General features: G+C 37.0%; 1 protein-coding gene across 2 annotated transcripts in view; it reads left to right on the forward strand.

The window, feature by feature from the left end:
* SLC25A21 (solute carrier family 25 member 21) overlaps positions 1-14,473 on the forward strand; it is a 257,409-nt gene extending 242,936 nt beyond the window's left edge. For both annotated transcript variants that reach the window (XM_057428568.1, XM_057428569.1), the window contains 3 exons: positions 10,352-10,533; positions 11,339-11,391; positions 14,170-14,473. In XM_057428568.1, coding sequence (XP_057284551.1) covers positions 10,352-10,533; positions 11,339-11,391; positions 14,170-14,240 — 306 coding nt within the window. In that variant the 3' untranslated portion in view covers positions 14,241-14,473. The remainder of the gene's footprint in view (positions 1-10,351; positions 10,534-11,338; positions 11,392-14,169) is intronic.
* Positions 14,474-15,922: the final 1,449 nt, after the last annotated feature.

The raw sequence follows: 15,922 nt of genomic DNA on the forward strand, positions 1-15,922 counted from the left end.
AGATAAACATGTAAGAGGTTTGGCAATTTAATTAACAGTGTATTTTTCTGTGCAAAGCTGTGGTATTTAGTAACAAACAGTGACTAATCCAGCTCTCTGTTTTGTAGGAATTTATAGCATTTTAATGGACACAAACCAAGGATTTGTACTTTTCACTTTTTAAGCAAATCTGAGTATAAACAGTTGTATTTGAATTCTCTTTTTTATGAGTTTCCTTTTATACCATGGTAGCAATGTAAAATGAAGAAATTGGGGTACAGGTATGTTATGCTTGTGTTAGGTATGTATATACTTTTTTGTGGTAAACTGGCTTAGAAGAGAAAAATCAGTTTCTAGAACTTCTTTCAGTAAGCACAAAGGGTCTAAGCTTGAGGAGATGGCAGATCTGCAGTACATAGTGTATTCTGGCAATGGACCAGGCCTATTTACTCAAAAAAGAATTCGACCTGGTGCTGAAGGATGACAGGGCATATTTATCCATATGGGAGGGAGCAAGCCCGAAACAGGATTTACAGGGTCATGCACAGGGGCTTTATGTAGTTTGTTAGTTAAAATAAAAAAAAAAAAAAGACCACAATGAAATTTTATAGCTGTAATTTTACTTGAAGCAATTTTATTTGATAGTCTTATATACCTTTACATAACAAAGAAAACATTTCCCTTTTGGACAAAGGGAAATTTTACTATTGAAAATGTGGTAATACTGGCAACTTTCTAAATTATGTGTGAGCAACAGCTAATGGTTTATTAATGACTCCAGGACATTACTTACTGAACTGTGTTTTCACTAATGTGATTTTTAGATGATGACAGTTAAGCAGTCACAGGTGCAATACTTAGTGATATTCATATAAGAAGCTGCAATTTACATCAAAAGGGATCAGTTTCTACTCCCAGATGAAGTAACACCTCTTTTTTTTTCTCACTTCTGAGTAGCCTCGCATTTTTCTTGGCATCATTGTGTAAATGGAGAAAAGCTCCTCTTTTTATTTGCAGATTATTATAGTAAATTGAATTGTTCAAAAGCAGCTAACCCACAAGTTTCTACAAGTTTCTTTTAGTGTATTTAAGCATACTTTAAAATGTACTTTAATCACACATTCTAAAAACTCAAGCCACAAGCAATAGCTTGGTACTAAGAGAGGCGTAAACACATTTATGTTGATCAAAAGACAAAAAAATTTTAATCACTATGCAGATTATTCAGAATCAAATGCAGGGGCAAAGAGGCTTGTGTGCAACTTCTGTGAAAATCCTGAAGTGTTCTTGCATAGCAATTGAAGAACAGTAATAGTATTTTAATAGTATTTGGCATAAGTATGCTTTCCTACCCTTTCAGAGTAAAAAAAAAAAAAAAGGAAAAAACAATTATTGCAAGTATTCAGAATTATTGCAAGATTCTATATGATCTAAGAATTAGCGCTTTTGCAAAGTACATCTAGAAAATGAAAGAGAAATTACGTTACTGGTGTCAGCCAGTGGCCTAGCTGTCCTGTACATACCATCAAAAGTAAAAGACAATTTAGTCAATGTAGGGTTAGATTGCATTAACTGCAAGTAAGTGAAGAGGTCGGTCTTTTGTTCAACCAGTGCAAAGTGGCTTGCTTGGTGGCTTCCACAGTGGCTACATCTACACTAGTAAATTGAGCAGTGTCACTGGAACTCAGTCATCTGTGCTGTTAAATGTTCCCTGGCACAGCTTTGGCCCAGACCGGCCAACACTGGGTGTGGCTTAGAAGCTAGTGCAGACAAGGAACCATTCCTAATAGGCAGTCTGTTTTGAATGGTAATAGCATTTAATAGCGCTAATAAAGTTAATAGGCTTCTCTAGGCCAGCTGGCATCAGTGCCATGGACAGTTCTGTACATACAGACACAGCCAGCAATTCTGATAAAATGTCCATTCTAAACAATGCAAATCTTACCTTGAATTTAGCAGGGTATATATCAGGACTCATCTGGCTTGGTAGCCAACATTATGTCTCAGGTAATTAACTGCACCAAACTTCACTTCAGTGACTGGAAAATGGAAATCTTGATCCATACTTGTCCTGAACAGATCACAGTCTGCAAGTTAAACTTCTGTCAGTAGGCAGGTACTAGAGGCTAAGAGTTATCAAACGTGTATCAGGAATTTCGTTGAAGCTATTTTGTAGTTAGTCTGGAAAACATTAGACAGTTGTAACTTTTCAAGATTTCTCACATACTTGATTTCATTACAAAACCTAATTTGTTCATTTTTTATATTTTGCCAGAAAAGAAAATCATAAATTCAGTCTTGCGATATTGACAAACATAAAAATTGTGAAATAAGAGTATTACTCTTTTGAAATCATTTTGGCTCTTGAGTATGTATCTGCTGTTCAACATATGTAATGTAAGTGGAAAAATGTATGGAAATGTCCATATGAGCCTTTTAGCTGTCAACAGTGCTAAACTGTGCATTAAATTTGCATCCCAATTAGGGATGTTTACAGCTTATTTTGCCAAAAACAATAAACCTGTTATGTTGAGTGGTCAAATGATATAAATGACATGTGTGGGTTGTAAATGTTCATAATGAATAATTTTTCGTTTGTTCAGTCTATTCTACTAAACAGACCATTTAAGCCAACCTCATGCTCTGTTTACTGAAAATAGAATAAGCCAGACTTGTTTCAATCGCCACTAATGTGTCAACCATAGAGCATTAACAGCTATGCTTCTGCGCTAGCAATCAAATTAGTCTGCAAATTTATATCGTCTCAGTTTTATAGCACCTACTTTTATAGCACATTTCATAGGCGCCCAGCAGCTCTCGCTTTTCAATTTTTTATCATAGTTAGGTTTGATGGCAAACTTTCTTTTCATTAAAACCTTTACTCACTACCACCTCCAAGTGGCTGTCATTTTTCTTAACAATATGGAGTTTTCTCACTGTTAAAAGCCCCCTTGGAAACTTGGCCATCTGCAAAACTCATTTCAAGTCAAGCACTGCCTGCTCTAGCTGCCACAGATGTGCCTTCTGTTAAAAGGACAGCGGGAGCTTAGCTGTATGTTGTTTTGCCAGGGAAAAGGCTTCAAACTTCTATAGGCAAAGAGATTGGAAACCAAAACTAGCTGTTCATCTTGACAAATAAATAAGATAGCAGACAACAATTTTATTTTACTTGTTTTCATATCTATGCCAATATTCAAGTTATATGTAGGAAGAGACAGTGAAATGGTCATGTGGTGCAACAGAGTTGGAAAAATAGTAAACTAAGGTGATTTAGAAGACTGTATCAGAGCAGAAAATGGAATAAACTCAGAGCTGCCATCCCAGCTCAGGTATAGGATGACCTGGAAAAAAAAAAAAGAAAAAAACACATGGCAGTGCTGTATTCGGCTGTATCCAGTACAATGTTACAAGTGATCCATTGATCAGTACTTTTGACTGTGAGGTGTCCTGTGGCTGTTTTAATGAGAGCCTGTGTTGTTTAAAGACTCCAGCCCAGGCCATCATCACCAAAAGATGTTGTATCAAAGAGGGAGAGTCTGTCCTACCTCACCTGCTCCTGTACTGCAGTGTTCCTGTAAGCAAGACAGATAGGAAGTTTAAGGAGAGGAATCTCTGGTCAAAATAGAAAGGTGAAGAAGCAGCACAAATTTCTCCTGTTTTCCTACAGAAATAAAGATGATGCTGAAATGGATGGCCAGGTTCAACCATACCTGACAGAGAGGCAGGCTTAAAATAGCTAAATTCTTGTGAGACATACAAATAATAATTTAAAAGGAGGAGATCCTGCAGGTGCATCTTAAGAGTGCCACAACTGGGGGAAATTTTTCGTGGGAACTTATGCCTTATTAAACACTGCATTTGAGGGGGAAAAGCCCACGTAAGCCCATGTATGTCTGGGCTTGCAGACATCAAGTATCAGTCAGTCACAAGGGCTGATAAGGACATCAGACTTCTTTAGCTCTGGTATTCACGGGGGTCCTCATTTTTTTTTCCTGTTTCCTAAATTATTGTCTGAGACTGAAGATAGATAGTGCAGACAAAGGTGCTGGATGCAGCAGTACATGCATTTCTGAGTGCATTTTTCTGCATAGCTAGTGTCTAAATGATGCCATGAAGCGTTGACTTGCTTGTAATCCCAGCACTTTATGAACAGTCTGATCATCTGCATAGGCTGGCTTAGAATTGCAGCAGAAGTCTCATATGAAGCTGGGAGATTGATTATGCTTTACCAGTGTGGTTAATGGTTTTCCAGGTGGCCAGTCCCCAGGAGCCACAAGAACATGCACTGAACAGTGAATGACAAGAACACTAGGTACCCTCTCTTGGGTAAACCTGGGAGTCATTGATGTAGGTCACTATGGGACTAACAGGGAAGACAGACAAGAAATTTATGAGCATCTAAAGAAATTGGGCAGGAGTTTATTTTGCCTCTTTGATATTTGCTTTCAACAGTCTAACGATAATATACAGAAATGGTGATGAATAAAAAGAACAAGTACAGATCTGTCTGGTGCTTCTCTTACTGACTATACTGCCTATACTGACTGAGTCTCCAGAATTGTGTATACTTTCTGTTCGGTGACCAGCAAATTTTGTTGCCTCTTGGTTTTTTATTTACATTGAAAGTTCTTCAGTGCAGATACTTGTTTTAAGACAAAGTGAAGTCCAAGCCTTACCCTGTCAGTCCAAAAGGTTATAGCAAAAGAGTAAATAATAGATAATAATGCTACTTATAAATCTGGCATAAGACTAATAATTTTATCAGGAAATTGTATATGAGAAAAACAAATCACTGAGAGTATAGCAGACTGTTTGAAATTATATACCCTATACAGCAGACAGCCATGTCACTCTGGAGACTAGCCAGGACATTTATCCTAGTGGCTGTCGTTCATCTTCTTATGCTGTCAGATACCTGACAGGTGGATTTTAAAAACTTAAATAAATGTCTGCTGCAATGACACTGCACTCAAGGAGGAATCTGAGATGATACCAATGTGAAAAAAAGCATATGTATTTCAGACGAAGTGCAACTGTGAGTATGCATTTTAGAGTGCCTTTCCTGGTCATCACTATGTTTACTGTAGTTGTAATTTCAGCATTTCCTATGCCTTTTGACAAAGATCAGACCATCATTGTACTAATCAGAAAGAAAGCTGTAGTTTACAGTAAGAAGTTTAGTATGTAAATCATGAGATGGACAGAAGTTTAGGGTCAATAAAACTAGGAAGCTGTTCATTAAGTTGTGGTCAAATCTTGATTAAGCCACAAACAAAAGTTTTGAATATTCTTTTAAAGAATCAAAGCATGATTTTATTTCAACAGTGATGAGACTCACTTTCATCTTTTAATTTTCATCCCTTCTGGAGCCTTGCAGCGAGTCTACATAATTTTCTCCTCCTTACTGCTGATTTCTGCTGGGAGCTTACATGCATCCAAATCATCTGATCACAGCTGTACCAGCTTCTCCCTCTCTAAAAATAGAATTTGACAGCCTTTCTTCTCAGCTCTCCTCTAGAACTCAGCAGGAAGACCCAGACCACTTCTCTCCTCCAAGTTCTGCCTCAGTGTCTGTGCTTAAAGAAGCTCATTTGAGTTTTTCAGCAGTTCCTTGTTGGTTTCCTGAGGGTTATCTCCCATTTTGCCTCTCTGAACATACCTTTTCTCCTCTGTCTTGGAAGCTTCCCTTCCTCAGACCCGTTTCTTTCACCATCTGTTGCCAAAGGAAGCTCCTTTTAATGGTTAAAATCAATTATCAGGCTGGCTAAAGCAGTTCCTTGCTGCCAAGCACTTGATTATAGTCAATGTGCCCTAGGTCAGGTCTTGTGACACCTCTTAGTTTGCCATAGAAGTTCCTATGCTGTTACATTTTACTTCTGCAAAAAGGGCCAAGAAGTAACTCTAATCCTTATTCCTGGCCTATCTCCCTCTTCAGTTCCATAATTCCTAGGTATAACAGGCAGAACCAGAGTTGGCCAAACCAAAGTCTTGTCTTTTAAAGTCTTCCCTGTCACACACAGGGAGGTGAAATGTGCAGCTTACAGCGCAAAGTCTGTCAGCTCCATCCATTGCTTCTCTGCTAACTCTTTATGTGACCTCGAGCAAAGCTATTTAAATTTAGTGGTCATTTCAAATCACTTTTGGCACTTTCATGCCAAGTGTATCTCATCTATAAAGCTAATATTGTGACTAACATTTTCAAAGGAGTTTAAGAAATTTAATGCAAATATTCTGCTCTAAGTAACTTTGGTAGACTGCTGTGCAATTACCAATTTCAGATATCATTCTATTATTACTATTATTTATTCTTCATGCAAATTGTCTGCAATTGGCATTCTTCTTATCTAGTAACCATTAATCTTTTATAGTGAACTTATCTACAGGGTGCTCGGAACTACTAAAACATACATAAAAATGCATAAAAGTATTCTTTCTTATATGTACCTCCAGCAACTGAAAAAAAAAAAAAGAAAGAAAAAGTGAAAAAATCTCAAGACAAACATCCAAATATTGAAACAAACAAGCTTCTAAAATTATCGTCAATTAGACATTAATGTTTATTGATCTTTCAATTTTGTTGCTATTTTTTGCTTAGTAATAGGGTTAAACTTATAGTTTATTTCTAAAAATTCTGCCACTCTTAATCAGGCTGAACAGGACCTCACAAGGGAAAAATAAGTGGCATTCCTGAGTGTCTCTGTGGGCAGGTTTTTAAACACTATTATGCATGTCAGCAGTCTGTCTACGTTATCTGTTTCTGTGTACTTCAAGCAACCCTAGGGACTTTAAGCTCTTCCTTGGAATGTACCTAATTCTCCACTGCATATGCAAGTGTGGTGTTCTATCTTCAAAATCTTGAATTAAACCTAAAGTGGTGTCTAAACCAGTGCAAATATATCTAGCATGGTGAGTCATTATCTATTCTAATGATTTCTCAGTTATTCTGGACAAATAAAATTAACTGAGTTCCAAACATGTGTGCCTTTACCAAAAGGTTATTTCATTGATGGATTGCTAGCTACTCTGCTTAGTGAGTTAAATGAACTTCCATCAGTACAGATGATGGTGATCGATAGTCTGGAAGATATAAACTGAGGCTTTGAGAAAGTGCCCAGCAAATTAGTGGTAGGGAAAGGAAAGCCTGGAGCTGAAACTGATAAAGTAAAAGTGCCTCCAGTGAGAGACACTCTTGAACATTGGTGTGTATGTGCTAGGGCTAGAATTTTCTATTGCTATAAATTATGAAATATAAAAGAAGAAATTAAGCAGCATATGAATCAGGAGGAACTTATGGAGCCTCTACTTCTTTAAATATGTTACAACAGGAATAGTGAAGAACAAAAAACAGACAAAAATGGACAAAAAAATACAAAAAAACATTCTCCCAAAGAAAGCAGGGAAATCCAGCAGGACATGCATAGCTATGGCCATAGATTTATTAGTGATGCCTAAATTTCCCTATTTTTAATAGCTGCTGGTGCTCACAGGGCAGGGACTCTGGTGTACAGGAAATGTGGTTGTGAAGAGCGTAGTAAAAATGTGAGATGATCACAGATTATGTTATCCAACCACAGCAAAATTACTGTATTCTGAATGAGCAAACTGGCATTTCAGTTCCTTGTGGTACACCATACTGTGGTGTGGCACCATCTAAAATCAAGTTTCTGTTCTATAGATTCTGCTCATACTACATAAAAATTGTCTTTGCTTAAAAATCAGAATTCATGTGTGATTTTCCTCCAGTTCTGCCAATTTTGAAAGCAAGAGGGGCTTGTCAGAATCTTATTTTCTATGGCATATGAAATCTATCATATTTGATCACAACTGTGTGGTGCAATGTTACTGACAATAACATGAAGATAACTGCTAGCCACTTGCAGCTTTAGCAGTAGATAGTTAACTTATCCTTACGTCACCTTTCACAGGATTCTAGACCGTTAATACTTTGGCATTGCCAATGGGTTGGAAAAGGAGAGGTTTTGGTGTAAAAAGAAAGACAATGCTTCTTGATAAAACTAACTGACACCTGACTGGTAGACAGATAATGCTCCTTTGTCTAGAACCATAAATTATGTTGGCAAATCTCTTTTTTCAATTGGAAGCATTACCACAGTAAAATGCCACTAAGATATACTTTTAGGAAAAAATGCTTGTCTATTATTTTTAACAGCTGAAATTATTTTGATCTGTTATACAAATGAAATTACCCAGATATTATAGTGATGGATGCCTTAAAATACTTTCTCATGAGATGCATGATAAAAAATCAAATTACATAGAAAGTTAGTGTACATCCTAGCACATTTTGTTAGAATCCAGTTTTGTGAATGGGCAAAATGCTGCCTTCAAATGCTTCCTTTGTGTCACTGGAATAGATATAAAGCAATTTAGTTTCATTTTCCTTCAGCCATGTTAGTGCAGTGTCAGGTTTTTATAGATGCTCACTTGACCAGACACCCACTGTATCCTACAGTCTGTGGCACTTTGTCATAAAGCAGACAACACTGGCACTGGGAATTCATCAAAATACGAAAATGTTCAATCATTTAAATATAAAGGATATGTCAGGAGCGGTAAGTCTTGAAATCTAATGTGTAACAAGTAAATGGTTTTGCCTGATATATATTGCCTAGCCCAGAGGACAGCCCACTGTGCTTTGCACTATGGAGGAAAGTGTCCTTGCACCAAATTGTGTGACAAAAATACTTCAGACCATTCTGGACTATGAAAAGCCAGCAGAGCAGTGAGAGCCTGCTTGCTGCAACCTGGTTTGAGGAAGTTAGTACAATCTGGAATAGTACTTAGCTCTCAGGTGTTGGTATAATCATACGCCTGCTGCCTGGAGGTAGGCAGGCACCATGCTGCAGTGGGGTTGCCATGCTGCTGCCCCTTCAAACTTTTTCTTCGCTAGATACCAAAAAATTGGCTTTTTTTTTCTTCACATTTAACCCACTGTCAGTGTGTACAGAATAAACAGAAATTTGTTGATAAACTTTTTTGCTAAAAAAGTCTTGCAATTCTTTATGTAGCACAAGTAATTCTCTTTTTTAAAAGGTATTGCCAGTATATTTCATGTTTTGTGAAATCAAGGTGTTGAGTTTTTCTTCAAGCAATAAAAAGCCCTGTTGATTTTGACATTTCTCTTCAAATACCCATATGGACTTCATCCAGTGCACATTATGGAAGTTATAATTTGTGTTTCTTGTTGCTAATATAGAAAGGAAAACTTCATTGTTTCCTTTTTCAGTCACAAATCTTCAGGTTTAGGAAACAAAGAATTCTTTCATTTCAATATTGTGCTGATGTTTTAACATGGCAATGTCATTTGTTATTTTACTCGTAATTTTCTATAATTGAAGTATCTTCAAGAAGAAAAAAAAAGGCACTACATATATGGAGTCTGATACAGGAAAAAAGTATCCTTTGTGTTGAAGAGCAATAGCAAAAGAATTATGTGCATAGGAAATTCCCTGGAACACCCTTCCCTGTGACTTTCTTTTAAAGAAATAGGATTAAACTTGCTTCAAGAGTCTTTGACTCCCAGATAAACTCTGGGTTCTTTGATGACATAGCAGAAGCCAAGGTAGGAGGTCTTTCTAAAAGATCAAATAAAACCCAGTTGAACTGTGAACTGTGAGTGAGCCAAGAAGTTTTTAGATGCACTTCTAACCTGCTTCTAACTTTTACCATGAACATATAGTAGGGTTCAGAAACAATCTGTTGTAAATTCCTCAGCCAATTAGCCGAGTGAGTTACCACCGTTTATAATGCGCAGAACATGGAGGCTCTTTTGCAGTTGCGCCGAGTTGGATTGTTAATAACAGGAAGCTAGCACTTCTCAGTACAGTGGATCAGCTACATGTGAAAATAAATGTAAAAAACCTGGAGGGGAATGGCAGCAGACTGAGATTAGCCTTTATTTAATTTAGCATTTGGGGGTCCAACACACAAATGAGCATTTTAGTAGGCTTCATGGTGGAAGTTGCTGTCATTTGTAAAATATTCTGGCCAATTAGCTAATAGTGTGCTTGGATTTCTCCTGTTTTGATACAGTAATACTAAGTACATTGTGAAGCCCAATTATACAAATCATCCCCATATGCCATACCAGTCTTTCTTTATGAACTGTGTTTATAAATCCTGTGTGAGGAAATGTGTACTTCAGCAATTTAGACCATGTGTAAAAACATAGCCAATAGGATTGTCAAGAAAACAAGTTCCAGCATAGGAAATCCTAATGTGTTCCGCTAAAATAACACGAGTGTGTTGTGTGAGTTTTCTGATTAAATACATATTCCTTTAGAGTGCTTAACCTGCACAGGTCCTTCCGTTTCCCTTTTTGTTCTTTCTTTCTTTTTCTCTTTTTTTGCAGGATTCAAATTTGGAGTTTTTGAGGAAATTTGGAATAGGGCTAGTCTCAGGAACAATAGCCTCAACTATTAACATTCCTTTTGATGTTGCAAAAAGTAGGATTCAAGGACCACAGCCAGTTCCTGGAGAGATCAAGTACAGAACCTGTTTTAAAACTATGGCAACAGTCTATAAAGAGGAAGGGTAAAATGTTCTTATTTTAATACATGTCCAGACCTCTGTTTTAGTTCATATGGGTTCATAAAACCACGTTGTTATATTTCAGATTTGATGAGGACCATTAAGCCACCCTGAACTCACATATCAAAAGAGCACAATGCATCATTTTGTAAATATTCTTTAGAATTACAAGGAGATATCCTCCTACTCCATGTGAACTTTTACAAACAACTTGCAAGATGATTATTGGGTTGTCAAAATTTATGTTCCGCAAATAAATGCTTTATATATCTCACGTAATTTTTTCAGCTCTTCATTTTGTAAAATATCAACAGAAAACAGATTATTTCCCCATTTATTCTAATTGCAATTATACAGACCGCTGTACCTTTAAAATGACTGCTGAAATAATTAAATCAGGGCATATTGTGGCAATACCGTTTTCCAACTTTTTAAAATACTTCTCAAGTGGGGACTGAGTTGTAGCTTTGATATTCAATTAAAGCGGTCATTTTGTCCATGCATGCAGCTGTTGTTAACAGACTTGTCTTGAAAGTAAAACCATCTCACTGATTAAAGTCATATTTCTGATTGGCTAGGCTCACAACATTGCTTTTGTGGCTAAACATTGATTAACTTTTTCTCTTCATCTGATCTGCCTCTGTAAAATGTTAAAATCCAGATATGGCCTGCTATTGAACATGTGTAATTTCAAATAATTGCTTCTAAGTGCTCTGCCAGCATTTTAATCAACACATGCTAAAATTCCATTCTTCTTTTAGAGCAAGATATTGTTTGAAATGTTTTGTTTGTTTTTCTTCTGCTACAGTTTTCTGGCTCTGTACAAAGGCTTGGTTCCCAAGATCATGAGGCTTGGTCCAGGTAATTTTCCTTCTGTCATTTCTATATTGCTTTTGTTCTTGCTTTTTCTTCCCATTTTTCAGTTTCAGTTTCTTGACAAAATGTAGTAAGCATCAGTCAAATCAATGAAACAGTGTACCAGAAATCATCAAAATTGCTTTCACCTTCAAATAATTTCTGTTGATAATACCATCATCGAATAGTATCATAGATGGATTTGGCTAAATATATGTCTAAAAAAAATCATTTACACGTACACGTCAGAGGACTGAAGAGCCAAGTAACTGCTGGATTGTGTAATTGCTTGATTTGTGAACAAGCCAAAGTGCATCCATGCAAATGCCAGAAGTGTAAAACTTGACAGTGTTTCTTAAAGCTTCCTGTTCCTCTAATGTGAATTTTTGGTTTCACTAGGACTATTCTGTATCCATCTAAAGTCACCTTAAAATGCAGATTAAGGGTCTCTCCAGTGTAAATGCTTTCAACTGGTTAAAGCATAGCCCAAGCATATGAAATTCCAGCTACTTTCTTCTCCTGTGCTCTGCAGGGGCTGTAAAGGACAGACACTAAAAGGCTGATAGCATGAGCTGGGAAGAGCCTTGCATGGCCCTAGAAGAATAAGAGGACAAGGATACCTTAACACTGGGTTTGTTCTCACTAGTTGTTACTCCAAATGCGGGAGAACGGTGCTTAAGACATAGATCTTCTTTGACTTTTAGACTATTTTTCCCTGGCTGGTCTTAATTAATCATGAAAGCAAAGCACTGGGATCTTAGACTTTACCACTCCACAGAGGCAGTCTGTGTCGAAAAGAGCAGAAGCCACAGTTTGAACAGTACTCCATTCCATGAAATTGTACTTCAGATTGTGCAAGGTGGTTTAATAGGCAAGAACACACATGGTTAAAAGCAAGTAGGTGCAGAGCCCGCTCTGCAGTATAAAGGGGGTATTAGGTTTATCTGTAAATGTTTACATGTCCAACCCATCTGGCTAAGAGTGAGACCATGCCTGGTTATTGTGCAGGGTAAAGGAAGAAGGTGGGGAGGGGAAGCAAGGCAGCTAGGCATAACTCTGGAGCTAAAAGCCTTTTCCCTCATATTCCAAAGATACTAGACATACGGGGCAAAGAGAAGGCAGTTTCACTTCCCCAGTACCCAGTAACAGCAGATTTTGGAATAAAATTTTGCATCTTACAAATGACTACACCTTCTGGCCCAGATCCAGCAAGTCAATTAAGTGCACACTGCATTTTAAACACTTGTGTAGTCCTATTGGCTAATACATAGATTTGGCTTTCTGATTAAACAATAATGCAATCTTTATTGTGACTGGAAAGGTAATTCCTTCTTTCAACATGAAAATGCTTTCAGGAGGAGATACATAAACAGATCACACAATATGGGAATTGGATTCAGCCTTGATTTTAGTTGAAATCACATTTTAGACATTGTGTCTGTGATTTGTTTGTTGGTCAGAGCCTTTTGCAAACTTTTGCTCTGTCTAGCGGTCTGTGAGTTGCTGTTCACAGAGGATTTTGAGTCTGATGATGGTTCATTAGGATAAATAACATGGGCAAATTCATGTGGTAGTTCTGCATGCCTGGTTGTCTGAGCCTACCTGACCTACATAGTAAGGTCAGCCCAGTTCAGCAGCAGACTTTTTAGAGGTACCACACTAACTAACTGAGCCAACAGGTGAAGGCAAGAAAATATTTATGCCCCAGTGCTGGCACCCACAAATAGCAAAATGCAACACAGGTTTAGACCTGCAGCCTGGAATCTGATTCTCTTTTCCCATCTTTTCCAATTAGAAGTTTCTCTGTATGCTTAGTTATATATCTGTATACACACCTTGTGAAATGTTCCCTTCTTTAGCTCATACAGCCTGATTACAGAAGAGCTTTAGTCTGTCTTCTCTAACAGTAAAAATACTTTATGGCATTCAAGCTGGGATTTTATACCATTACCAGTATAAACTATTCTAGCAGATAATGTCATTTTGTAACTTAAAACAGGGGAAATTCAGATTAGGTATAAGGAAGAAGTTCTTTACTGCGAGGATGGTGAGACAATGGAACAGGTGGCCCAAAGAAGTGGTGAATGCTTCATCCCTGACAGTGTTCAAGGCTAGGTTGGACAGTGCCTTGGGCGACATGGCCTAAGGTGAGGCATCCCTGCACATGGCAGTGGGGTTGGAACGACATGATCTTAAGGTCCTTTCCAACCCAAACCATTCTGCAATTCTGTGATTCATCAGATCAAAACTTTGCCTGTGGATGCATAGCCAGGTACAGGCACAGAAAGATATTTGTTTCAATATGGTGATCTTCTGCTTTAGACGTGGTAAACAAACCACTGAAAACCTTTCTTGAATCTTACCTGGAAGCATTTTCATCATCCTGGTGATGAATTTTTGTCATTCCACCACTCAAGTTGATCTTTCATGACCAGATCTAACTCTAAACAAACATGCAAATACACACATACATAGATGAAAAGCTTCACTTGTAAAAGAACAAAGGAAAATATGAAACTTGACAAAATGTTAGGAAAAATCACACTCAGGGTCATATTGATTTAAAATACAAGCTTTTCACATCAACTTTATGGTCTAATATTATGTAAAATTGGTATAGTTTAAGAATTGGTGAATTCTGAATGAATTAAGGAATTAGTAGAATTATGCATTTTGCAAATAAGGCTTTGCCATGTTCTGGTTTAGATTACACACTACAAATGCTCCATAAAACCTTGAAAATACTGGATTTTGCATGTAGTGAAACAATATCTTTTCTTCCAGGTGGTGCAGTGATGCTTTTGATTTACGAATACGTTTATGCATGGCTTCAGGACACAGTTGATCACAAGTAGCACTTCAGAAAAATGTATTCTTTAAAATAAATGCATTCTAAAACACACTTTAATAAAGTAAAAGTGATTCTCATCCTTTATGGTGTCGAATACCCTCAGATTACACTGATGCTAGTACAGTTCAAGACAAATTTGGTCTTGATCCAAGAAAATATTTAAGCACATGCTCTTCTCAAAGTGCATAAGTAAATAGTACAGTTGATATTTGTAGTTGTTTTACAAAAGAAGAAAAATATATATAGAAGACATAGGAACAATTTAGTTTTTCAAGGACAACCTGAAAATTCTGGATACTGTGTCATACTATGCAGTAAATGCACTTAAAAATCAGCTGAAATGAAAGATAACTTTCAGGGGATTTAGAAGAAAAAAATGGAATAATCCTGTGGAGCCACATATTAAGCCAGTGTAAACTGCCAGCTCCATTGACTCCAGGCTGAGAACGTGACCCATACTCTGTAAACAACACTTGAGTCAATCTTGGATCCAGTTTAAATTCAGTCCAGTATGGTTTCAATACTTATAGAAGAGCTTCTGAAGTTGTTGAGAGAGGATAGGAAAAGGACAGCTCTACTGGCCACAACCTTTGTACACTATTGCTTAAAGAGCTGTCCTGTAATAAAAATGCTCAATGTACCTTGGCTGCCCATTTAGCCTTTCATTACCATCATGTGATGGAGAAACGATGTTCTAGACTGATAGAACATAGCAATTGTAATTAGCCACCCTATACCTCAAAGAAATAGAACTTTCTATAGATACAAAAAATGTTGCTCAAAAGCTAATATTGTTGCTTTTCTTACTGCCCATTCTAGCTAGCTCCGTGAAATACAATTTCTGCTGTGCTGATTGAAGACATAGTTTCAGTTCATGCAGTTGTGCCCCATACTACGTTAACACTGTTAACTTTGAATGTTTTTCCTCTTAAGGAGGTACGAACCTTTTTCCCAACAATCCTAAAGAAACACCTTTCCAGATTGTTACTTGAAAATGACAGGTCACATGTGAAGTCTCATCTCATGAGGGTTTTTAATGTGTTAGAAAAGCAACAAAAAAAGTTAAAAACAGAAATGCGTTCTCAGCATTTTCAAGGGTGCTTGTACTGACATGCTTACTAAACCTCTCTTTTACCTAAATTTGACAACAGTGACTTCTCATACCTATTCTACCTCATAGCTAAAATCAATCAAATTAACTCTGTTACAATTTATAATTTTTAGGCAAATGTTCCTCATTGCATTTCATTCTCGGTACTTAGCCAAATAGAAGACACTACTAAGATAATTTTGAAAATTAAAAGCAAAATGCATTATAATTAGTCTTTTATTAATTTAGAGCATTCAAAATATAAAAATAAAAGGCTTTAAACATACTGTATATACATATCTAGCCTTGGGTTTTAACATCCTTTCCAACATGATTATTTTTTTTCAGTTAATAGCTCAGCCTGATCTTTGATAAAGAGAAAGCAGAAAATACAGCATAGTTTTAGAAAACAAACGCATGAATGTGCCAGCCCATTCCCCCATCACTGTATGGTGTAATATGGGGTCTGATTCACTTTTACACTGGAGGTCGTTTGTACCAGGACCATGCAAACACAGTGGGGCTGTCGTAGAGGGAGAACTAAGCTCCACTGATTTCTTTGAAAACATTTGACATTCTGTGAATGGAGTGTAAGC

Source organism: Pezoporus wallicus, unplaced genomic scaffold (assembly GCF_028554395.1).
Source record: "Pezoporus wallicus isolate ANWC-B61680 ecotype Strahan unplaced genomic scaffold, APGP_CSIRO_Pwel_v1 contig_3486, whole genome shotgun sequence".
NCBI lineage: Eukaryota > Metazoa > Chordata > Aves > Psittaciformes > Psittacidae > Pezoporus > Pezoporus wallicus.